The sequence below is a fragment of the Ambystoma mexicanum genome, chromosome 12 (genome assembly GCF_040938575.1).
Source record: "Ambystoma mexicanum isolate Mex_15411 chromosome 12, UKY_AmexF1_1, whole genome shotgun sequence".
Lineage (NCBI taxonomy): Eukaryota > Metazoa > Chordata > Amphibia > Caudata > Ambystomatidae > Ambystoma > Ambystoma mexicanum.
Window position 1 is genome coordinate 261,365,527 of NC_090936.1, and position 26,055 is coordinate 261,391,581.

At 43.2% G+C, this 26,055-nt stretch overlaps 1 protein-coding gene across 2 annotated transcripts in view; it reads right to left on the reverse strand.

Moving 5' to 3' along the window:
* PLCZ1 (phospholipase C zeta 1) overlaps positions 1 to 26,055 on the reverse strand; it is a 1,796,998-nt gene that overhangs the window by 432,793 nt on the left and 1,338,150 nt on the right. For both annotated transcript variants that reach the window (XM_069628396.1, XM_069628395.1), the window contains one exon: positions 440 to 612. In XM_069628396.1, the coding sequence (XP_069484497.1) occupies positions 440 to 612 (173 nt within the window). The remainder of the gene's footprint in view (positions 1 to 439; positions 613 to 26,055) is intronic.

Sequence of the window (26,055 nt, forward strand, 5' to 3'; positions counted from 1 at the left end):
ATGCAAGAGGGATTCGGGAGCAAGTGCCTGGTCTCTATGCATGGAGGAGTGGTGTAGCAAAGGGATGGATGTACCAGAAGTTTGGAGGGTCATGGGCAGGGCAGGTAAGTAGTGGGGGAGAGGAGATGAGTGGGCGAGCGTGAGGTGGAGGAGAGGAGTGTTACTTCTCTGGACCCCTGCACATGGGGAAGGGGTGAGCAGCTGTCCTGAACACAGGCTTTATTCTGGGAATTCAGCCCAGCATTCCAAGAAGCTAATTGGCTGGCAACCCCTGCTGTGTGCTAAAACAACCTAGATCATTTAAAAATAAAAAATAGGAGGGGTGGGGCAAATGTCATGCTTATCAGTGACGTTTCAACATAGCTATTACAATATTCATCAATGCTTGACAATAGAAAATAATATTTCCAGCATCCTTTCAACTGAGAGCTGTACATACCTGTATTGTTAATACTGCGGGTCTAAAGTTCTTTACTGACGTATGTGGATCAAATTTTGACTTCAGATTTCTTAGGAATTCCGGTTTTAAAATGTACCCACAACCGCCATTGCTTCTGAACTTTCCTCTTTCTAGATCCATTGAGATACCAGCTGTCTGAAAGTTCAATGACACTGCAAGAAACAATATTTCAAAACATGTTTGAGTATATAGCATAAAAAAGACGACCAATTACATAGTGAAAAACAGTGAAATTCTGAGAAACAAATGAATGTGACTTCTCTGAAGTTGAAATCAAAATGAGGCGTAAATTAATAACAATGTATCTTTTCAAAGTGATGAAGTCACATGGGCAGTGCCTAAAAAGGGAAACTGGGAAATCTGGGAACACATTGTCTATGATACAATCCTGGAGTTGGCACATGGAAGATCGCCCAGAGTTCCCCCACTCATCCCCTGGTGATTAAGGCAGTTAGGAAGCGTCCAGGTTAGGGAAGGGCCATTACATTTCCCCAAATAGAAATCTGCCCCATAAGAAGTGCTGGAGAGGGATTAGAGTAATGGTCCCATTGACACCTTCAGCCTTTCTGATAGGTTTATGGTGTTGGTTCAAGAAATGCTGATGGGCACTAGACATATTATCTGGTCTGTTACTTGCACTAAGCAAAAGAAAAAAGGTGAAGGTTGGAAGGTTCAGAATTACTCTCAACCTCTGACGTCGCTCTGGGAAACCCTACAGACCACCGTTCTTCACCTAACACCATTATAAAAGGGGAAAGACCAAATGCAAATCAGGCTTGGTCCCACCCCAAAAGGGTCAGTCCATCCCAGACTGCTTGGTCACATCCCTTCTGCAAAAGACTACAAGCATCCCCCAACATGTTTCAGCCTCGTTGGCCCTCATCAGTGAGGTGTAGCTTGGGTCTCTAGGCCCAGCAGGCATGGTACCCACTTATGGGCATACCTGTCTAACTCGGAGTGACAAAGCAAAACAAAAAGATGTAATGGCTGGAAGGTTTAGAATTAATCTGACCCTCTGGCATTGCTCTGGGCAAACCACTGTTTTTAAGCCTGCCAAGCCATTACAGAAGGGGAAAGACATATGCAAATAAGGCTTAGTACCTCCCCAAAAGGGTAGTACAGCTCGAACTGCTAGGTCACATCCCTTCTGCTTGAAACCACAAGCATCCCAGACATGGTGCGGCTTTGATGGGCATCATCAATGAGGAGTAGCTTGGGTCTCTAGTCCTAGCAGGCTCGGGACCCACATCTGGGCACACCAGTTGGGGGTGACTAAACCAAAAACTAAAAGTTGATGGCTAGAAGGTATTGAATAAATCATAAGCACTGTCACAGATCTTGGCAACCCTCCAGACTACAAGCCTGCCAAGCCATTACTGAAGGGGGAAAGACCATATGCAAATAAGGCCTGGTTCCACCCCATAGGGGCAGTCCTACCGAGTGGGACGGGTGTGCTCAGACGTGGGGCCCGAGTAAATCTACAGGCACAACATCCTACTGTCTACAACAAAGAATACTTACATTTCTTATATCCCTAAGTTCAAAGTTTGCGCAAAACACACCCCAGGCTAAAATAAAAATCGTAGCATCTTCTATTCCCTTAAACAATAAAACATATAAAGTAAACCAGAGGCAGATGGGCTATGTGGCTGGCATTTTGGAGGGAGAAAATGGGGAGGTGATGAGGAAATGAGAGGGTGATCTGATTGGGGGGATACAACATGATAAATATGGTAGATTCTATTTTCCTTGTATTATTCCAATTGCTTTAATCATTCATGTTGTCTCTTTCTTTTTCTTTAATGTATATGGAGGGTTCTAATACATAGGCAGGAGGAGACCCTTAACTGGTATTTTGAAGGCAAAGTGTTATACTGGAGGGTTGGAAGAGAAGGAATGAGGTTAGGGAAGTACGAAAAAAAAAGCAAAAACCTTGCATACATGATCCTCTTTTTTTGCTGAAATAATGGACAAATCAAAAAGTGCCAAAAAAGTGAATAGGTATATATCAGGGCCTACAGTAGTGTGTTAAGAAATAATTAGTCCATGTATATAACACTTGGACTAATTATGTTATAGCACACACTACTCTGGGTGCTGATTAACTATGGCTATATCAAGTCAATTTGAGATAATGACCTTGCGTGTGAATGAGCAGGCAGAACTGTGGAAAGAAAAGGCAAAATATAATTCAAATGCTGAAGCATAGCAATGTTACAAGGTCTATACTTCATTATCTCTAGAGGAGGACGGCAAAGACCTAAGGGCCAAAAGTAGCCTCCTGCTCTGTGATGTAACTCCTGGAATTTCTTCTACAGAGAGGATCCACCAGAGCTCTCTTAGTACTCCCTCCATAGAGACCCTGGTGTGTGGGAGAACTATGAGGAAATAGAATACATGTAAGGATAGAAAATGTATTAATACTTAGAAATACTGGAGGAGGTAAGTTGGGTGACCCCACAAACCACCACTACCAGTCCCATGAGAAAACTGCAAGAGAATAGACCTCAGAATAAAGACTTTGCATTCAATACTGATAGATGGGCATTGACAGTTTGCAGACCATTTTTGAGGGTTCGTGCACAGAGTGGGATCACACCCTGAGCATACACTGGGTGTGCTAGCTCCAGACAGAGAAACCATGACAATCCTAAAGCAGATACAAAAGATCCAGGCAGTGAACACTAGAGCTTCGCGCAGGGGCACTACAGAAGAACTAACTTGCTGTCAGTTACATGAAGGAGATCATAATAGAGATCCCTGGACTACCATTTCTCTTATGCCTGATTCCAACACGGTGGACAAGGCATTTATTGCTTCAGGCCATGGTTTGTTGGGCACAGCTTAATTGCTGGTAAGTAATGTTGCACTAAAGCAAAAGGAAATTAAAAACAGAGGTCATTAAATTGGGACGAAGCTCGACCTAAACCCCTGTCTCGATTAAGAAGTATGAAACCAACAGGAAGGCGGACCGATAGATCAGGAACAACTCTGAATCAATGGCCTAGATGTGATGTCTGATATCTCTATTGAATTATTGGTAACTGTTAGGGAGAATTCTCAAGAATGGCTAATTTCCCTTAGACCCTCAGCAGCTTTGCTGGATTTCTAGGATTTTTTTTTCACCTGGTAAGAGTTTGAGCCCTTTTTCCCACTCTTACATGTGTTTTGCGGTGTGTGTTTAACATTTCTGTGTTCATAGACTGTGGAGCCTCACCTACTCCACAGGCATCATCTTTTTATTGTGTGTTACACAGCACCTTCAGTGCAGTGACACAGGGTTGTCTTTTAGATTTCCCAACTCAGACTCCATTTTCTGGGACTGCCTTCTGTCTCCCAGAACATGTAAAGTTGTCATTGACTTTATTAGTCTTTTAAAACCACAGACCAGTAAACACCATCCTCCATGGAGTACTGGAAAGGGTTAATATTTATCCCTTTTTGTCTGTTTCTCTTGGAGCCTTGTTTCGCACCCTTTTCGTCAAGACTTGGCTGGTGGCAGTGGTAACTACCCTATTTTTCCTACCACGGTTATCTTAAATAACCTTGGTATTGTTTTAGGCTATCTTGGTAGGCTCGAACTTAAACCCGCTTGACCATATTGTTTTTAATATTGTTCCGGCTGAGTTTATTCGCCATTTCTTTTTGCAAATGTCCTTCTCGTGTTTATCTCTGCGCGCCAAACCAGGTTTGGTTCCTTTGTTCACCGTCTTTTCGCGGGCTTCTACACAGAAGCCCTCCTTAGGCGCTTGTATGTCTGGGGGGGACAGGATGTGAGGGAGGGGTTTAGGACTCCCTGCACAGGGTCTCCTTGGAGACCCATGTCGCACTCTGACATGATTGGCTGTCCTGACTGTCCCGGCGGGACAGCCACCCTGCTGTGTGATTGACAGCCAGGCTGTGTGAATGGGGGAAAACTGCATAAAAAGCAGGTCTCTGGGTCTGGAAAGTCAGAGTCACCACTGGAACAAAAGAACCGGCGAGAAGCTGACGGAAGAGGACCCCTACCACGACTGAACCGCCCGGTGAAGCCCTGCTGCAGGTCCGAATCCTCAAACTACAACGACAGAGAAGATACTCCAGCAATCTTCTTCCCCTGAGCTGGTGGGACAAACCAGTTTGCCCAAACTGCAAGCCAGGACTCTCTACTCTGGTTGAATTCGCTGTACAGAGCTACAGTGAGCCGGATGGCCAGGAAGGTCGGACCCTGCTTGGGTTTTAAGGAGCGCACCTTTTATTCATTGCTTTGCCCTGCTGCTGATTTCAAGTCTTCCTACTTCAGTCCGACAGTCGCTTTAGGAACTGTGAGCCTGCAGGATCTACCATGAAGTCTTATCCTCAGCTACAGCTTCTTCTCCATTAAAAGGGACTGTTCAAATCCAGTTGTTTGTTTCGTTCACCCGTGGTGAAAGTGTGTGAAATCTTTCTCCAATCCGAGGGCTTGTCCTTCTCTACTCTTTAAACTAACTTTTCTGCCGACCAACTTCGTCCGGAACTCTTGGCAAAGACTGAAACCGCGAACTACCCTGAACTGTGTGATCTTGAGCAAAAGACTTTTGTCCTATTGACTTTGGCCCTAAACCCTTTTGATTTGATTCCCTCACTGTAGTTCCTCTTTCTAGACTGCCTTTCTTAATTACCGTTGGTGCTGCTCTATTGCTGCCTAACTTTGACTTTCAATTAAAAGAGTGCCATTTTACTCCCACTTCATTTTGTGAGCTTAACTTGTCTGGAAACTATTGGGAGTGGTGTGGTGTATTAGGAGTGTGATTTTTAAACTGCTTTACTTTAGTGAAACGTTTTATAACTGATGTGTAAATAATTGTATATTTTTTTATTTTTTATTTATTGTATATTGGTTTACACAAACCTTTACAAAATGTCAGTAACAAAAGCTAAAAGAACATTAAAATACAATACTTTTCTCTTATACATAACCAAAACGTAAAGTTTACCTTCTAACTTTCAATCTTCCTTATGTCAACAATGCGTAAACGCCTTATCAATGCTAATGTTAATTTGCGTTACAATGCATTTCTCTATTTATGACACTTTACATACACACATTAAAAATGAAATAACTCTTAGTTTTAGCAGATTATTTGTTCCATGGAGCATTTCATACCAAATTTGCTCCCTTATTACACATGAATTGTCATATACAAAGTCCGAGAAATATGCCAGTCTTTCATTATTCAAGCTAGGACACACCAACAACAAATGTGACAGTGTTTCGGTGATCTCTTTGTTCATGCAGAATCTACAGATCTTTCTTTCCTCAGGAATTAATTTCCTTATGCAACCTATTTCATTAGTGTTCATCACATTAAATCTGAACCTCATTATGCTATTGCGTAATTTATGAGAGTGTTACGCTCCGGCAGCGCTCTTCTCGCCAGTCTCTCTCGGCAGTTCCACCGGCTCACACCCTCCGGGGAAAGTCATCGCTGTGGCAACGTTATCAGTTTCCATGGAGATTGTATGGACGTCGGCAGCAGTATCGGCCATGTCAGCTGACACGCGCATTACGCTCTACGCGTACTCCGATGCCCCGCCCCTTGCCTTCTTAAATCCGGTTCCTCCCGGGGCTCGGTGCTGCTAATTGTAGTCTACACGTACCCTTACGTGGTTAGCCCTCGAGCTAAATTCCTTCTTCTAACTTTCCAACTTAGTTGCCCTGGTTTTTGACTTTGCCTTCCACTCGGACTGTTCACGGATTGCCCTGCTGATTTTGGTTCTACACGCTGTTACGACTCGGAACGTTTCCTGGATTGTTGACGGCTGTTGGAAGTCGTTTTCCTATGCTCTGAAGCTGTTTGGTTCCTTCCACAAGGGCTGCATCGAAACAATCATCGCCTGACACTAATTGCTTTCATTAAGTGTCTTCATTTCTAGTTGTCAAAAAATTCCTGTGATTTGCTGCTTGGATAAACTCTGCCTGCGCCCGCTGTGAAGAAAATTACTTTCCTTGGACATTGTACTGGATTTGTCCTCTTATCTTAAGTGCAGTTCAGGTCGCTTTCCAGTTACCTGCATCAACCCGTACCTAGTGCGTCCCTCATGCCGTTCGGGTGTTTCCTCCCTCACTAACCTTCCTGTTTATTATTTTCTCCTGTCGTTGTGTCCTTTTGAACTGGATTTCTCTCTTGGCTCCTCAACCATATCCTTCCAGGTTAGTTGAGCATTCCCTAGGAGTTCAAGGGGGAGTCGTTAACTCAGTAAGCTAGTTCCTTATTGTCCTTTGCATTGTTCTTTTAGGCTCTGTATCTACTCTGCTGTTCCAACCAACTTGTTATTCAGGTATTCATGATTAGTTGATTGTCTTATAATTATTCCTCTTATCCTTACCGCTTATAACCTTTTCTGTGGTTTCTTTTCAGCTGTTGGTCTAGCGGTGTATGTGTCTACCCCGCTCTTTTATTTGATTGATACTTCTGTCTGTCTTATCAACACAGCAGAGGGATACATCATACAAAAGAGCCCCTCTTTTGAGGAAGCCTGATTTACTAAAATCAGGGTAGCTGAGGTTGAGACTGGTTGCTGCGAGAGTTCCACCACTTCTGTCTTCGAGGTCTGGTTTCAATCTTCCGAATCTTGGTGTGGTGAGTAACAGAGAGGGATATTTTACAAGATATGGCTCAGGTACCGGGAACCATTTCCACAATGATATAGCTTGACTATAGAGTTTTGAATTCAATATAACAGCATTGTTGGCAACCCAATCAAATGCTTTAATCAGCTTCTTCGTTTTAACTGGTCTCTCTAAGAGACAGTTCATTGAAACTCCAATATTACCCAAAATGTTGTCCACCTCGATTTTCAAATTCTGCATGTATTTCTCAGTGCCCTCATTAATACTTGCATTAAATATTTGGTACATTGAGTTGGGACCTGCAAGAATACACTTTCTATATAACATTCTTTTTTTACAGTCCATGTTACTTTTCAAGGAATTAAGGCCAAACTCGTACCTTATTAGTTCAAGTGGTATACATTTGGGTAGGAAGAATAACAGTTTTTTCCAGATGTTAGATTCAATTATTTTTAGCAGAGATACATCTTTATCAAGATAAAACTCTAAGCCATACATCAATCTTGGGATTACGATCTTTATGTAAAAATCCCTACAAGCCTGCATGGAAAATTTACCAAATTTGCTTTCGATAACACGCATTTGCTTTCCTGTGTCCAGGGCTTTGGACTCAAGACATTTCTTCATAAAGGTGTGCGTCATTTTACTTGAAAATGAATAACCTAAATACTTAAATGATTTTTGTAACCGAATTAGAGTACGTTCTACTGACCAAACTGGATTTGCACATCTTTTATTAGTATCACCAAGGTTTATCACAACAGTTTTCTGTGGATTCATTTTCAGTTTCAGTTCATTGGTGAACCTGATAAACACATCAATGAGTCTTTGCAATCCTATTTTAGTTCTATCAAAAAGCAAAAAGTCATCAGCATAAGCAACCCACTTGATTACATACCGACTGAGGAGTCAAAGATTTCGTTTGCACCTGACTCATACAAGGTAAAAAGAATCGCCGCCAAGGCACAACCCTGTTTAAGTCCATTTCTGGCTCTTATGTCCTTAGACATCAGGCCCTCGTTATTGAGACTGACCTTCAAAATAGTATTAGAATACAAATGAATAAGCATATCAAGTAACCCCCTATCTATGTTTAAATACATGAGTCTTTTCCATAATAAAGGTCTGTCCACCTTATCGAATGCTGCAGAGAGATCCATCGAGGCCGCATACAGAGGTACGTTCTTGAACTTTGCTGCTTGGCTTTGTAGAACAGAAACTAATAAACCCCCTGCATCCGTCCCCAGTCCTTTACGAAACCCAATTTGTCGTACATCCAGGTTATCATTATCGTCCATCCATTTTAACAAGTTTTCCAAGATTATGGCAGAAAATACCTTTGTCTCAATGTTAATCAGGAATATAGGTCTATAATTAGCAGGGCTCTGACGATTCCCTTTTTTGTATATCAATAAGACATGTGAAACTCTCCATGAGTTTGGCATAGTCTAGGTTTCAATTACATCCTTGAATACTAAGTGGAGTACTCTTGCCCATAACGATTCATTTTGTTTTAACAATACCAAAGACAAATTATTGGGACCGGGAGTACTTGATGCTTTCATTTTCTTCATCATGAATAGAATTTTGTCTACAGATACATCTAATACCCAATTATGTCTCTTCCAACCCATCGTAAAACCCTCATTACTGGAGGGTGCATTTAATTTCTCGAAGTAATCAGACCACACTTTTTCACTAATGGGGTTTATATTCAATTGGATTTGTGAAATCTCTGTACTATTAATTAGGGCCCAATAATTCCAAGAGTTGGATTCATTCATTGCCTTAAGCATGGTCTCGCCATCCTTCTGTATTATTAAGGCATGGTGGTGAATCCTCCAATTCTTGTAGGCTTGATGCCGGATTCTACATTGTTCTTTAACATTTTCTGATGACAACTTCAACCTTTTCATATCTCGTAGATCCTTATTCAACTGTGCTCTATGAAGCTTCACATCGAGGTCAAACACATGTTTATGACAATTTTTTCGAGAGGCTATTCCAGGGGTGGGTTGCTCAAACCCTGCTAACATGGATCCTAGTAGCTTGCCAAATATACTAACCAAGTATATTTCCTTTTTTGATTCTAGAGATCTATTCTCAAAATCATATAACATGAGGTTATTGATATAACATGAGGTTATTGAATTTGTCTGTTTTTACAGGATTCCACTTTATCCTTGTACCCCTGACATTGACAATCATTTGTGCACAATACACCTTTCTTTTTTTATTTAGTTTCTTTAGCTTCAATTCAAGTGAAAGCATTGCATGATCACTCACCGCATTAAATTGCACAAGCATGTTCGTATCACTTTCAATCAGATGTTCGTTGGCAAAAATATAATCAATGGTAGATGTCTCCCCACGTGCTTTCCAAGTGGGTTTCTCATTAAACAACCGTGTCAGACCCCATGATTTCGCAAAATGTATATAATAAATGTATATTCTTTTACTCAGAAACCTTGAGTCAGTGTTTTCCTGAATCATAGTAATTGCTGTCCTTTGTGTAACTATTGATACTGCTCACTTGCTCTTGAGATTAGTCTGGCTGCTCAGCCATCGCTACCACTTTACTATGTTGTACAGGCTTGTATCAAAGGTGAATTTGTACTGTCACTTGTAGTATTAATTGTGTGTGGTGTTCCCAAAGGTTACTGCATATAATTCTGCCTAACAGCAACAGATCCTGGAAGAGCAAAAATTAAGCTATATAGATATGATTGGATGGCTACTCAAGAGAAATGCAGAACACATGTTGATTTTAGTACTTCTTTGTTTGGACATAAAAGATATCGAGAGACCGCAGATTATTTAGTGAGATCCCCTTCAACCTACATTCGAGGACAATTTCTCAGGTTGAGATTACATTTGTGGCCCACAAATGATATTCGAGCGAGGCGAGGCATAATTGCAAAAGAACAAAATTATTGTCGCCTGTGCAAGAATAGTGCACACAAAGAAACTGTGCAACATTTAGGGACTGATTCATGGAATTATTTGGCCGAAAAACTGGGATTTGTGCGCCATTATGCCAGCAAATCCCCATTTGTTAAACAGGGATTTGCAGGCAGAATGGCACACAAATCCCCGTTTTTCGGCACAAATAATTCCATGAATCAGCCCCTTAGTGGTAGAATGCCCGGACTCAGAACTAAAAAGAAAGAAATATTTCAAAGAGTGTGTAAAATTAAGTGTATCTCACACATCATCAGAAATTTGGAAAGTGTTTTTTGCAAATTCGAGAATTACAGTTAAAATTGCATTAGTACTTTTTTTTAGACAAGGCTATGAATAATATAGCAAATATGCAATAGGTAGAAGAGCTATTGAATATCTTCTTGTCGTTTTGTACAATGTGGAAGTCGCAAGAAATCACTGAATCCTTATAGTAAATATATGAAACTTATGAACTTTTAGTACAATAACATGATGTACACTTTAAATGTGAAGATGACTTTGGAGATAAAGCAAGGACAAAGATGCTTTTTAAAGATTTTAATTAATTGATTTTATCTACCTTTTTTTTATTTGAAAATGTGTATGACTTTACTTATCTTTTAACTTGTGGTGTAGAATGATGTATTAAATGTAACAGCTTAATTAAAAGGTTGAAACATTCAGCCAAAACATTTTTTAAAAAATTAAAATGGCCAAATCAGCCAGATGATATAAAAAGACAGACGTTGTCTGAAATTGTGGGCGATTGGATGGGGTTACTAATGGAGAGTTGTGGCCTGGGAAAAAGATACTAGAGAAGGAACGGTACTGTGGCCATGTCAGGGGAGTAGACAGAAAGCAGTCAGGGAGTTGGCTAAGCCAGTTGAACCATTACCAGAGTACAGCCAGGACTTAATGACAGGAAAGCTGGAGTAGCATGATAACCTGGGCTCAGGGATTGCTAAATCAGAAATCCCCAAGACACTTTCAGTAAGAGTGAGTAACAGCTTGTTGGTTGATAAAGTTCCAGGCTTGGTGCGACCAGCAAGCCCTCCAGACCAAATAAACTAAGTCTTGCTAGTTGATACCTTGGTAGAGGGCGAGAGATTCTTCCCATAAGTGCAGAAATGGGAGGAGAATAGCTACATCTGCTGGTCTGCAAACTACCCATAAGACTCTTGAGATCTTGCCAGGTAGCTGTATGAAACCATTGCCTGTTTTTTCTAGGACAAAGACATTTCATTGGCCAATGCCAGCTCAGTTTCCAGCCAAGACAAAGACCATGACCCTGGTAAAGATAGCAGGCACAATGAGATGCCAACATTTGTGAAAGAGTGTGCAGAGGAGCTCCAATCTCAGACTTAGATTTGTGGCTGACCACTGTCATGGGCAGGCGCTTGAGGACATTTCCTTTGCTTTATCCTATGGATGAACTTTGGATCTCTGTTCCTTTGGAGTAGGGTTTGAATTTGGACCAAAGACAGAAGAAATGCCTGGCACAAATAACGGTAGCTCCATTCATGGACCCAATGTTGATGATGAAAAATGTTTTGACAACTACATACCGAACTGCTGCAATGGGTGGACTGTGACAAAGCCCCTTCTCTGTCTGACTCAGGGAACCATCAGGGGCAGTAACTCATGAGGCCTGGTTCCACTCCAAGCCAGGGGAGGTTGGGTTTGTTGGCGGTATGGCGAGAATTCCCAGATCACCTTGCCCTGGTCCCCCGGCATATGGCACCAGCAGTCACATTGTCTCACCACTGGCCAGTACTAAGGGTCAAGTGCCTTCCCACCCCACAACATTGTCCTATTAGGACAGACCAGCAGTAGGGGCTTAAACTCTGACCTTGAACACTGTGATAGTCTGCATGGTATAAAAAAAAGCTTCTTTTCACAATTTGAGAGAGTGTAAAACTCATCCAGCCAGACCCAATTCTCCAATACAGCCAAGCTGCAGTGTATCCATTTACAATGCAACTATACAAGTAAGGAAGTCTGATGCAATACCTAAATCATTCAAGATCATCCATAATTTAGTATGATATAAAACGTCAACGTCTGAAATTATAAACAAAAAAAATGCAGGACATCTTTTCTTCAGGGACATAAATTCACCAAAATTCCTGGGGTAGCGGAAGTGTCATCACATAACGCTTGACCTCTGATGGCATCACCGGACGTGATGTCATTTAAGTAATCACACATGACCTTTCACCCCTTGACAAAACAGGGAGTGGCATCACATAGCATTGTTCTTCAGTACAATAAGAAAAACATGGTTACGAAACAAGGTGAACACCAAACATATCCATTACCCATTTTACAGCAACTATGCCCTTCCCAAATACAAAGTACAGTTGTTCAGCCCCTTTTAGAACCCCGGGGGCAAGAGTAATGACCTTTTTCTGAGCCTTTATCATTACTTGCATCCATTAAAAGTATGTTCTTCCAAATGAATACAAACGGTTGAATATGGATTCTTTCTATGATGCCTGCGTCACTCATTCAAATATTTGTGTGAGCTCCCGACTCCACACAAACCATTGTTCTTTCTTTACAGGATGTCTCATACTTCTGGTAAAACAGACAACATGTTGCACTCACGTCCCATAGTACTCTGCCATCACGGGGAATGTGACCAATTCTTCCATGTTCTTGGGTACCCATGAGGTCCTTCTTTGGTTGAGTCCCCTTTCCACTGATCTCATGGCCCAGTGGTATACATTGAGTGACTCCTAAACTGCATTTCTCCAAACAAGCTATGATATAGAACACTCTTGCACAGCAATTCCAAAACAGATTTCAGCCTCCAATCACGTTGCTGAGTATGACACACACAACCATGTCATCATTGAAAAAGTCGACACCGTGGACATCTCATTAAACAAATTGTAAATCCCATTCTGGACTATCGCTGATGCAGACAACAGCTATCTTAACAAACTAGTATGGGACTTCTGATGTAATGAAGAACGGCCCATTTTAGGGGCTGCTGTGTAAAAAGGCCTGATGACACACCACTGTCAAAGATGGAAGAACACTTGCTCTCACTGATGTTATGTGGGGGTGGGGGGATTTCTTTTTGGTATTAACGAATTATTTATGGTATTATTATTTTGATGCCTAGGCACACCTTTTTTTAGGGCTTTTTCAACACTATGAGATAAGCCAGCCAATCTGCAACCTTTGCTTTTTCAGTAATACTCCCACTCTCCAACTTCTGCAATTGCCTTCTCGCTCTCTTATGGTAGAGGGGTATTTCTTACACTGGAACTACAAGTACTTTTGCAAAAATGCTTCTAAACTTCTAGTATGCCTCCATGCAGACCTATCCCATGCTGATATATTACCTCTATGAGCAGGACATGATTACCTCCATTGCAATGGACTCTTAACTAAATCTAACTTCACTTCAGGATTATTTGGTGTACCCAAGTAATGGTAAGGACTTTTTCCTTGATACGTAAACTTTGGGACTGGCGCTGCATACAAGTGTGTGTGTGTGTGTGTGTGTGTGTTTTGATTGTGTAAGAGTGGTTTCCTTTACTGCAAGGTCGGAAATTGAGGTCAGCATGTATCTAAAAAATCTAACAGTGTGTCTGACATCGAATGTTGATTGCCTATGCACGTTTGGTGATGTTTCCAAGGGTGACACAATAAGTACACACACACTTTTGATAGTCATTACATTATTCATGTGGACATGTTTTCCCTGTTCATGGTGAACTGATCTTTACGTGTATATTCATGTGTATTTTGCAGTACAAAGATCATATTTTCTTGGACCTTGCACTGGAAGAAAAGTGCCTGGGTAATAATGTTAGGATGTTTTAAGCCTGACGATTACACAATGCATTTGCTAGTACTTTTGATCATTTGGGCTTTTACATGCTTCTTTCTCGGCACCTTTCACCCTACAAAAGGGCTCACCCTCTTTCTTTCCTTGCTACTCTCACCCGCTGTACAGCACACTGCATACTGTACACTATACACAACACATGACTAGATACATGTACATAATGCTGTGTGCAAGACGTACAGAGGAGGAGTTTCAAACAAGCAGATAGACATCACTGTGGTGTGCCCCTGAAAAGGAATACAACATGGAGGAATGTGCATGGAAGGGGATACTAAAAGCCAGAACTCCCTAAGGGTCAGTCGCTTCTCCAAGCAACATGTTGGTGGAAGGTCGCTTTCTTCGGCTGGGGCCTACCTCTGGAACAGCCTCCTTGCCTCCCTAAAACTTAAGGAGAATTATCTTCGGTTGCGGAAGCACCTAACCTTTCTCTTTTCTTCTGCTTTTTCTCCTCCTCTCCCTTGCTGACCTCCTGGCTGACACTGAAATTTCACTGGATCCTGGTGACCCTCTGATCTCGGACCCAGGTCCCCTCCCCCACCAGTCGCACCCCTGCACTGGCTTCCTGGCAACCCCCACACTTGGGGACTGTTTTCTGTATCCCTACAGTCCCATTACCGGCACTTCACACCTGATGTCTGCACGTACCCTTGCACTTGCCGCCTGCTTGCCGTACTTTTACTTATTGTTTATTTTGTTTTTCTTCTTATCCCCTGTACTGCACTGTCCTCTCCCCCTCCCCCCTGCACTTCTCCTCCCTCCCCTTCCCATGCACTTGCGCGATCTGAATGACACCTGGCGTAGTAGGATCGTTGTCCTCCCTTTGTTCCCCTCCCTTGCCTCGTTGGCGCTTGAAACACTTGTGTATATGCGCGTTATAAATGCCATATTATATCATATAATAACACCTGAACAGTCATCTCTGCCCCCCATGTGCATATATGAGACTAATGTACGACAGAATATGTAGCAAAACATATATTTGAGTCTTCTGAGGATCACTTTATGTCTTTTAAAACCACTTAACTGCTGGAGTGGGGGGGAGCCTATAATGATCCCTTATGGGAATTCAGGACGAACATATACACTCTTTGCACTTTTATAAGATACGTTGTGTAAAAGGGAATTGTGAGTTCAAAATGAAGCAGCTGTGAGAAACATGGGTGTGTCCCCTTTTGACAAGGAGTATGTTGTTCCAATTGAAACCCCGTTGCAAAAATTATCAAAACTCACTCAAAGCTGTAAAATTACATAGAGGTCATGGAGAAGGGATAGTGTGAGGGATGGGCGGGGGCAGTCCAGGTGGGAATTTGTGCTACAACATACATGAAAGGAAAGACGGCTAGGGAAAGGGAACGTGCGCAATTCAGACATTCAAATACGCCTGATTGAAGGTTACACCATTTACCCTTATAACACCCATTGCATTGTGCAGCAGGAACAGGAGTTACTGCATTAAAACCCAGAAACCTTGATGAACACTAATAGGTCACCTGAGACTGTGTTGTCTTAATCAACCAGGCTACTTATCCCTAATATTTAAAATTAATTAAATAGACAAGCTGGAGGAATTGTGGCAAACCATACCCGTGAGAACATTTGGTACACAGAAGCTAATCAGTGGGCAACCATGAGCAAGATCGACTACTATGGATGGACCTTTTAAAAAGTATGAGCTGCAAGAAAGGTGTAGGTAGGGTCATGTTACTGCAAGACAAATATCCCCCAACTCCAGGCTGGTAAATTCTGCGACAGCCACATGACATCAAAAGCGCCCATGCACAGTAGGTTTAGCTAGTCCAATTAAAGAGGTCAACACCTGGAGTATTTTGAGAATACCTGCAAACCTTCTTCTCAGATCCATCAGCCGTGTCCCGCTGCCACTTCAATGCAATTCGGCGTAGGGATGGAGTATAACAAAGTCATAATGCAGGGGTCAACTACCAGTTAAGAACAAATGCGGTGAACTGCAAAACATAGCATCAGAGGAGAAGCCAATATGGAAACATCAAAATAGTAAAGTGTAAGAATAAATTAAATAGAACGGGTGATGGAAGATGCAGGATTGCTCTGCGTCTCCTTCCATGTCCCTACCACCCATCCCCCACTTGCATTTCCCAATCAACACTGATGCTGTTACAACCACCACTACACTCGCATGTTTTTTGCTCACTGCTACTTGTCCTCGTGAACAGTGAGGGGAGAGTTTCCGTTTGGGGAAACAAGTACAGGGCAGAATGCAAGTGTCATTGCTGAATTTCAAAATGTTATTGACGTTAACAAAAACGAGCAAAAACAAATCCGATAGTTCAGGTTGTTGTATGTTGAAAACCTTTACGTTCATGCAATCAGACACGTTTTAGCAGGTGGGAGGAAAATGTGGAGCAGAGTGAAGAGAGAGGGGTAGAAGTGGACGATTAATGGATAATGGCAGGACACGTACTTACCACCCATCTGCTCACCCTACAGACAGTACATGCACACGCACACACATACTACAGGATACACACACACACTCTCTCTCTCTCTCTCTCTCTCTCTCTCTCTCTCTACTACATAACTCTTACACACACTTTTACATTTGAAAAATATCCTTACCCTTCAGAATCCCTTGCTGCAGCTCCTCCTCTGCAGGCATGACTCTGGCGCCCATGCTGTAGCACACACGGAAGGAACCAGCTCTGGTTCCTTTCATGCATAGCAGATCACACATGCCAGAGTCATCCATGCCCAGGGGGAAGGGGTCGGCTCGGATTTCAAAATGAAATCGTTTCTTTTTGAAGTCACTGGCGCTGACTTCAAAAAGAAATGATGTCTTGCAATCCGAGCCCTTCCATCCTCAGGGGTCACAAAGGCAGGGCCAGGGGTAGCTTGGGGGATGCCAGGGATTGTTGCCATTGCGACCCCTAGCCATCCGCAAATTATGTCCCTGCTTTTCTTTCCTTAATCAACAAGTCTTTGTGCTCAGTAAATATAACATATAGATAAACAGTATTTGATTACAATCAATCAATATAAACTTTATTCGGCGCAGAGCCATAAAAGTACAACATCACAAGACATCAAAATTCATAACATATAAAGGAGATACAATACACATTTAAAAACAAATAAAAACAAGCTTACATAAATATACAATTCAGCAGAGTTATTGAGGAAAGAAGAGAAACACTCGCAGAGCCCAAGAATAAGATCATAATGATGTAATAATGGGACTGGTACAGCTTCCACCTAAGTGAGCGCATGAATGAAAACATTAGGCCGCTGATTGTATCTTTGGTCTAATGAGCCGAGCATGGTGTATATATTTGACCACTCTGTAAACCCTTTCTAAGTCATCAAAACACTTGCACAACTCTAGGGCCTGGCTAACAAGATCTTAAAAAGGGTTTCAGATACAAAGATCTCAGTTCGCAGGTGTTTGGGCAAAGAAACAGAAAATGAATTACTTGTCTTTTCACACGTATTACATAAGGGACATCTACCCAATGTGTCTTGTCTCCATGACTTTGTAAACTTTGCCACTTCCAGAGTGCCTAATCTAAAGTTAATACACAATGCATGGGCATACAGAGGAATATTCTTGCCCATATATTTTCCGCACCTATTTCCCAAGAGACTAGGAGCACTCCTCCTATAAATACTGACTCTTTAGAATTTTAGGATAGATAATGGGGTGCAAGGGAGATAGACCAATCCTGTCACTTGGTGGTGTGAACAATGAAAAACCAGCAGATGTCCACACACCTGTGGAACCCTCCCTTCCCTTGCACGCCCTATTTGTGTTGCCAAAACAACCAAAGATGTACTGTTTACTACAAAGAAATGTTACTACGACCATAATACTTAATAAAAATAATGTTAGTATTCCTGTGTGTTGGTTCTCATATAGAGGTAATATTACATCATATTCCATACAAGTTTCATTTTTTATCTTGAAACAAGTTAAATCCACAATTCAATTATAAAGAACAAAAAATAACTAGTTATATTTCCAGATTGCAAATCACAGTTGATGATCCAATTGTTCCCAAATCAATCACACACAATTTATCACATTGACGAATTCATCGTACTGTAATTTCCCAATTCCTTGAACCTTTGCTCAATGCTCTTCAGGAATTCATGATTTTCTTCAGGAGCTGTCAATCTGATGTAGTGCTAATTCTTTTTCATTCTGGAATTAATAATATATAATCACATATTAGAGTCCAATTTAGTTATCAATAATACATCTTCTCTATCATGTATTTTGTACAGTCCATAATCACCTGGATGATGCTGTGTTAACAAAGGAATGGTTCAAATATTCATAATTCCCTTATCTCCGGGTATCCTTGGGTGAACCTGCTTCCTCCCAAGGATAGGAGAGGTGTAATTACTAAGATTAAAAAGTGTGAGTCCTACTCATTAAAATCTCAATGTTAATAGAGCCTAGTGCTGATAAAGTCAATTAGCTCAGAGCTGAAATGCGAGTTAAATCTAATTTGGTATACCTGTCTGTTGCGGCAGAGAATAGATCATTCTGTGATGGCAAAAGATCACGCAATCTATTGCTTAGAATCTTCAATAGGCACATCCCTTTTGTTTGTTTCCAATTTCCTCCTGTGGATCAGGTAAGGAAAGTGTTGTCATTTATATTGACCTTCTGTTCCTGATCCACTCAAATTTCAATACCCATAAGTGTATCATAGTGTTCTTAACAAGTAGGAGTCTGCAGGCCAAATAATCTGTTACGCTCAGATGGTGTCTGCAGAGGTGTTGGGGCACGGTTGCAGCCCTCACAGGGGTGAGGTCGCTGAGGTCTGACTTCGCCCTCTGGGCTTATGTGGTGACTGGTGGTAATAGGTGATGCTGCTCGGGACTGCTCCGCCTGGAGAATAGGGGGCGTGAGTATGCCAGCTTGGACACCTGATCTCCTTCCAGACCCCTTCTCCCAAACCATGATACCTGTGGGATGCACTGTCCCTGGAAAGCTCACCTGTTGATGTTTCATGGCGAGCACTCCATCCTGCTGCTTCTGGCAGGGGCGCTTGTATGATCTGGACTGAGTTCCTTCACTTGTCCCCTGCACGCTGAAGGCCAGTCCTGCTGCGACTAAGCCACTGTACTTCAGGTAAGTCTTCCTGTTTGCCTTTGTCTTTCCTCGTCTGTTTTTGTTGTATTGTAAAGTTTGTTGTCTTTTTTTGCTTTCTGTTCCACTTCTGATGTTTGCTCTTTTGGTTTCTTCCCTTGCAGGTGATGTTGCCGCCCGGCAGAAGCTGCAGAGCTCGAGGCGGCAGCCGGAGGGAATGAGGAGCGAAGCTGCAGTGACACACTAGCTGGTAAGTTGATAACTAGGGGGCGCGCGGGCTTCAAATGCGGTGCGGCCCTACGACGGATGTTCTAACCTTGTCTTTCTTCTTCCTCACAGGGTCTGAGTTCATGGATTCAGAGTGCGGTGCTGCGGCGTTGGGATCAAGATCACTGGATGTCAGGAGATGAGTCTGCAGATGAAGCGATGAAGCACCAGTTTCCTGGAGGCGGGTATGCAGGAGAACGCCTGGTTTCAAAGGTGAGTAAACTGGTCCAAGCGGCGGTGAGCATCATGCTGCACGCGCGTGCACAGTAACGCGAAGCATCGGCCTTAAGGATGGAGCTGTTTATATACCTGAGCTTCTGAGGTTCAGCCTACCTGACATGCCCTGCCACACCCGATGAGTCAGCACATGAAGACCAGGCCCAGGGAGCCACACCCGATGAGTCAGTACAGGAGGATGTTCTCTGGAATAAAGGCTTTCAGCTCCTGGAAAGTTCTTGCAAAATAAAAGCACTCCTGCACTGAAATAAAGTAAAAGCACTTCTGCACTGAAATAAAGTGTTCCTGCTCACATCTCTATATGAGCCAGGGCCCCTGTGTTTATGGGTCCCAAAGGGACATAAGTGAGTCAAGTGACCCATTGCCCCCATCACTAGATGGTGTGGTTTTTGTGTTTTTGGGCTAGTGGCCATGACATAATCCCCCTTGCTTGTCTATTATATTTCAGTCACCCGTTTTTGCATCCTGTGCACTGTAGATATAGATTAGGGTAATGGAATTTTGTTATGGATCAAGAAGAGAAGGTCAATATAAATAACACACTTTCCTTACCTGACTAACAGGAGGAAATTGGAAAGAAAAGAGATGTGCCTATTTAAGATTCTAAGCAATAGATTGTGTGATCTTTGGCCATCACAGAGTGATGTATCCTCCTCCGCAACAGACAGGTATACCAAATTACATTTAACTCGCATTTCAGCTCTGAGCTAATTGACTTTATCAGCACTTGGCTCTATTAACTTTTAGATTTTAATGAGTAGGACTCAGCCTTTTTACTCTTAGCAATTACACCTCTCCTATCCTTAGGAGGAAGCAGGTTCTCCCAAGGATACCCGGAGAGAAGGAAGTAATCAATATTTGAACCATTCCTTTGTAAACACAGCATCATCCAGGCGATTATTGACTAAAAAAAATACATGACAGAGAAGATGTATTATTGATAACTAAATTGGACTGTGATATGTAATTTTATATTATTAATTCTAGAATGAAAAAAAATTAGCACTGCATCAAATTGACAGCTCCTGAAGAAGGGAATGATTTCCTGAAACACGTAGAGCAAAGGTTCAAGGAATTGGGAAATTACAGTTACCGTGAATTCTTCAATGTGATAAATTATGTGTGATTGGATCATCAACTGTGATTTGCAATCTGGAAATATAACAGAAATGTCTTGTTCTTTATTATTGAATTGTGGATTTAACTTGTTTTAAGATTTAAAAAAAGGAACTTGTTGTATGGAATGTGATATAATATTACCTATATATGAGAACCAACACACAGGAGTAGTACAATTATTTTAATTAAGTAACATGGTCGCAGTAACATTTCTTTATAGTAAACAGTAAATCTTTGGTTGTTTTGGCAACACAAATAGGGTGTGCGGGGGACGGGAGGGTTCCACAACTGGTTTTTCATATATTTTTCAAAGCCAAAGTCAGATTTTACTCTTATGCTATCAGGCGCCAGCTTAAAACTCCTGCAGGCTGCTACCATTCTATCTATATAAATGTCATCATGCAACAGGCTTTTCTTTTAATGCTTTTCGAACTTGGGTTGCTAATTGTTATTGGATTTAACCAAGCTTCCTGTACATGCAAATCAAAAAGGATCTCCTTCACATGTGCCACCCAGGGCAAGCTCGTCAGTCCCTCGAGACTTAACAGGTGTGCCAAATCATCCCTGAATGCCACAAGTTCTGGTGAGAGTCATAGCCATAGCCAATATGCAACAGGTGTTGATGCAACAATCACATCTATAGGACATACATCAATTGCAAGATGCAGTAGGGTTTTGGGCATGCTCTGAGGAAGCCATAAGAGGCTCTTCAAAAATGTATTTTCTACCACAGGCAGTGATTTTTAGGTCCCTGTACCCCCAAAGCTCTGCCCCGAAAAGGGCAACTCCTCTTGCCTGTTTCCTATATAGATCCCTCTTGTGGAACATTACCTAGAGAACCGCCATACATCCAATGATTTGGTATGGTGGGTACTCGAAAGAGTCAGGGTGGGTCCAAATATACAAGGCAGTTTATTGGACCTTGTTTGTAGAAGGATCACAGGATGGGTATGTTCTACCATGGCCTGAATGAGGAGTTCCTCCCCTATACTTAAGCTTCATTGACCTTTTTACACACAAAGTTTCTAGCTTTTAGCCATCAGAGCTTCCAATCGTTAGATACATGGATGCTAGCGTGACAAGTACCATTTCAACACCATCCCTGCCTTCCACATAGCGGGATATCCACATGGGGGATGCACGTGCCAACCCAACATCTCATTTGCTCGGCTTTCTGGACTCTCAGGGTCCATCTCTAACGACACGGGTTAGTCGCAATACTTTTTTCTCGAGCACACACACTGTGCCTTCATTCAGGGCTTCATTGGCCAGTACATTTAATGACTAATGGTGCAGCGCACACATATAATTTATACCTTTTGGCCCCTCAATCATTATCTTGCCTCGAGCAGATATATTCTGCCCAATTTAGTACTAAGTCTGTATCAGAATTCTATTGTTTCTCTGGCAGAGGCCACCACAGTAAACGACATGTGTTGGCTTTTCTCTAATGAAACACTTTCCAATCTGAAGGTTTTTGTTCAGTCTGCGCTGAGACTATGCATAGCCCATATCCGATGTACGCCACAGATTGTTGGGACAGCACACATCTCTCCACCACATGGCAGAGCTCGTACATGATTGGTATTTACTTTGACACACCCTATCCCCTGACTGCCAAAGAACCTAGCCGTTTCCGAGCAACAGCATTAAAAGCCCTGGGTCTCCATGACAACGGGAATGCTTCTCTCGCTTCAGCAGAAACTGCCCCTGCACACTTACGGCGCATGCCCTTTAGTTTGCAACACCATCACCGTGCGACCACATTCAGAGTGTCGGGACGTTTGTCAGGAATAAGACTTGAAGTGTTTTGACACCACACAGCAATACTGAGTGACATGGGTAAGTCAAGCAGCATATGTTTCACTATCTGACCACTTTTCTGGTACAGCATATATACTGCAGAGCAGCAGACACGTGGTTCCCCTTTCTGCATAGCCGCGTTCATTTACTTTCTCCTCTGTGTGTTTTCTGCTTTATCCCGTGGCCGATCGAGCACAGCACCTCAGATGAACCTTTAAAACCATATCCAAGCGACGCACATGACGAACTGTGATCATGCTGACAGTCGAGTGCACACTTTCAATGCCAGATGCCGGAATTTTCCTTTTCCATCCCTCCTCCCCCCCACTGCATTATTGGACGGGCGACACGTTCAGTAACAGACCTGATAACGGCAGATACTGCCACAAATAACACACAGGAGCCAGACGTTATAATACGTCTTATTTATTCCTCGATCTAACAAAAACTAACTCCTCCCCTTCCCGTGCCTCTACATCGGAATGTCACTTGCCGTGTGACGTTCCTGCAATTCGAGGCTGCCTTAAAGGGGCAGCCCATGGTAACAACACCCCCGGACAAATGTCCTTACAACAATATTAACTGAACTGGTTACTAAACATTTAGCACTCCTCTACTAACCTCAGAGGCTTCTTGATTGTCTTTTAGGGTCGTCCTCACGACCCTTGGCTGTGGTCGCCATAAACCTCCATTGAAAGACTTGGTTGACGAAGAACTTGTGGTTCGAGGGGGACCCATTACTCATCCCGAGTGTCAACATAGTCCGGGTCTGGGTCAATGGGTGGTGGCATGTCCTCTGTTCCTTTTGTGACACGTTTGAACAGTGAACTGTTCCGTGTCACCTCCTTTTCATCATTTGCTGATGTTACCATTGTCCCTTTCACAGCGATGACTTGAAGTGGTTCTGGTGAGAATTGGGGGTCTTTTTTTTCACAGTTTGTTGTACCTATACCTCATCTCCTACTTGGAAGTCCTTTGTTTGTGCTCTCCTCCTCATGTCGGTCTGTTCTCGTGCCTTCTCTTTCCTTGCTTCATCTCTTAGGATGACTTCCTGGTCTGGTTGCGGCCTTAATGCAGGGTTGCTGATGGCTCTAGTTCTGACTTGGTACTTCACCATGAGTTCAGCTGGAGTTTTATTGGTTGCTTCGTGGGGCGTGTTTCGATAGTCTCTTAACATTCTTCTTAAGGCTTGATGGGGGTCAGACCCTTCGAGGCGTGCTCTTTGCATGGTCTTTTTAATGGACACCATGAACCTTTCTGCCATGCCATTGGCCTGGGGCCACCTTGGTGTTACTTTTGGATGTCGGAATCCCATGTGTTTTGCGAACACTCTGAATTCATTTCCACTGAAGGGCGGACCGTTATCTGATTTTATTGTGTCCGGGATCCCCCATTCGGTGATGACCTCGTCGAACGTGGCAGCAACGCGTGCGAATGCTGTGGACTTCACACGTTTCATCAATCAGCAGTAAAAGGTAGTCTCCTGATTCCAAGGGTCCATAGAAATCTGTCCCTACTCATTCCCACGGGCGCTCTGGAATCGTGGTTACTCTTAGTGGCACTGGGGGTTCTGGCTTTGCGGTGCATTGACATGCTATGCAGTTTCATACCCACCGGTCGACCATATCGTCCATGAAGGGGAACCATACGTGGCACCTTAGCTGTCTTTTTATATTTTCCTCCCCTTTGTGTTCTTCATGGGCAGTTCTGATGACCTCTGCTCTTAGTGTACTGGGAATGACTATTTTGCACCCCCTGAGTAGAGTGCAGTTGTCTTGAACTGCTAGTTCGGTGTGTACTCTGGCAAGCCTCTCAAGTTCATCTCGACTTGCTCCCGGATGTGTCTGGACCGCCCTCCTGAAGTCTTTACATTTGTTGTTTCCCATCAGACTGATGGCCAGGGCCATAGATGGGTCTGCTGCTGAGGCTGCAGCAATGGTTTCGATAGAGATGGCCGGGGGTAGAGCATTGGCGGTGACATAGCTGATGTATTCTGAGTCCCCGTGCCTTGGAGCAGGGACGCCGACAGGATGGCGCGATAGGTAGTCTGCCGGGTTGTTCTCGCCCCTTGGTCTGTGGATGATCTCAAAATTGTATTCTTACAAGCGGATTCCCCATCGCTCAATTCTAGGGGGCATTTTTGTTCGTGGGTTACCAAAGAGGGATAGGAGGGCTTGATGATCCGTTATTAAGGTGAACTTCTTGCCAATGATGAAAATGTTCGCAGGCCCAGATGGCCGCTAGGCTTTCTTTCTCTGCCTGGGAATAAGACGATTCCGGAGGAGCTAGGGCTCTACTGGCATATGCGGCCACGTGTCGTGGATGAGTGTCCTGGCCACTGGTTTGAGCGAGGATCGCACCTAGGCCCACTGGGCTGGCATCTACGATGATTTTGGTGTGCCATTCCGGGTCAAAATATGCAAGCTTCCTGGCTTCCGCAAGGGAGTGCTTAATGTTGTCAAGAGCAGCTTGGCACTCCTTAGTCCATTGGAATGGAGCTTCTTTTTGCAGCAGTCGTCTTAGAGGTTTGGTGATGGTTGCAAATTGCGGTATATACCGGGCACAATATCCCGCAATGCCCAGGAAAGACCTGATATCCGCTGCCTGACTGGGTTTTTCAAGATTGAGAATGGTAGAGACTTTGTCGGGATCAGGGGTCATCCCTTCAGCCGAGAAAATGTGAACCGACATTTCTCTATGTTCAGGGCCAGCCCTGCCTCTTGTAGCGCATTGCAGGCCGCTCGGAGGGCGTCATTGTGTTCGCGACGAGTCTTCCCGAACACAAGAATGTCATCGCTATAATTTAGCGTGCCTCTTATGGGTCATATGATTTGTCACATTGTTTCATGAAATATTTCGGCTGCTGAGAAGATCCCAAAGTTTAGCCTTTTGTAGCGGAATAGCTCTTTGTGTGATTCAAACGTGGTGATTGGCCGGGAGTCCGGGTGTAGTACAAGCTGGTGGTAACCTTGATTGAGGTTGAGCTTTGAGAATAATACTGCCTTGTTAAGTTGGACAATCATGTCTTTGATTTTTGCACCTGGGTGCCGTTCTCATTGTATGGCGGTGTTAGCTACCCTCATGTCTATGCATAGTCTGAGATGCCCACCTTCCTTCAGGACAATCACAAGAGGCGACACCCATGGTGTAGGGCCGGTGGTCGGTTCAATAATGTCATCTCACAGCAGTTGATTTAGTTCTTTTGAGACTGCCTCTTGTAGGTGAAACCCGACTCTGCGTGGGTGTTGTGGGACCGGGCGGACCTCTGGATTTAGATGTAGCTTGACTGGTGGGCCTTTCAGCCTGCATAGGCCCCGCCAAATGCCTGGAAATTCCTTTATAATGTTGTCTTTTGTGATGACGGTTGGGATGGGGTATCTCTGGTCTATGTTGTATATTTGAGGCTGTTGCCGGATTTGGGGTTCAGCTGAGTTGATGAGGTTGCCGGATTTGGGGTTCAGCTGAGTTAATGAGGTAGCCGTCCCGTACCAGAATGTTGATCAGGCCTAGATGTGACACAGTTTTGTAGCTGAGTAGATAGCGCCCTTTTGTGGGGCTTCTGATGACCTGAATGATGGTGGTAGTAGCTTTGTCGCCAAATGAGGGACGTCTTTTGAACGATCCTATGCTGCACAGGAGTGTATCGGCACCCCATTGGTATATTTTGGATGTCATCTGAGTTAGCGTAGGTTTGCTGCAAA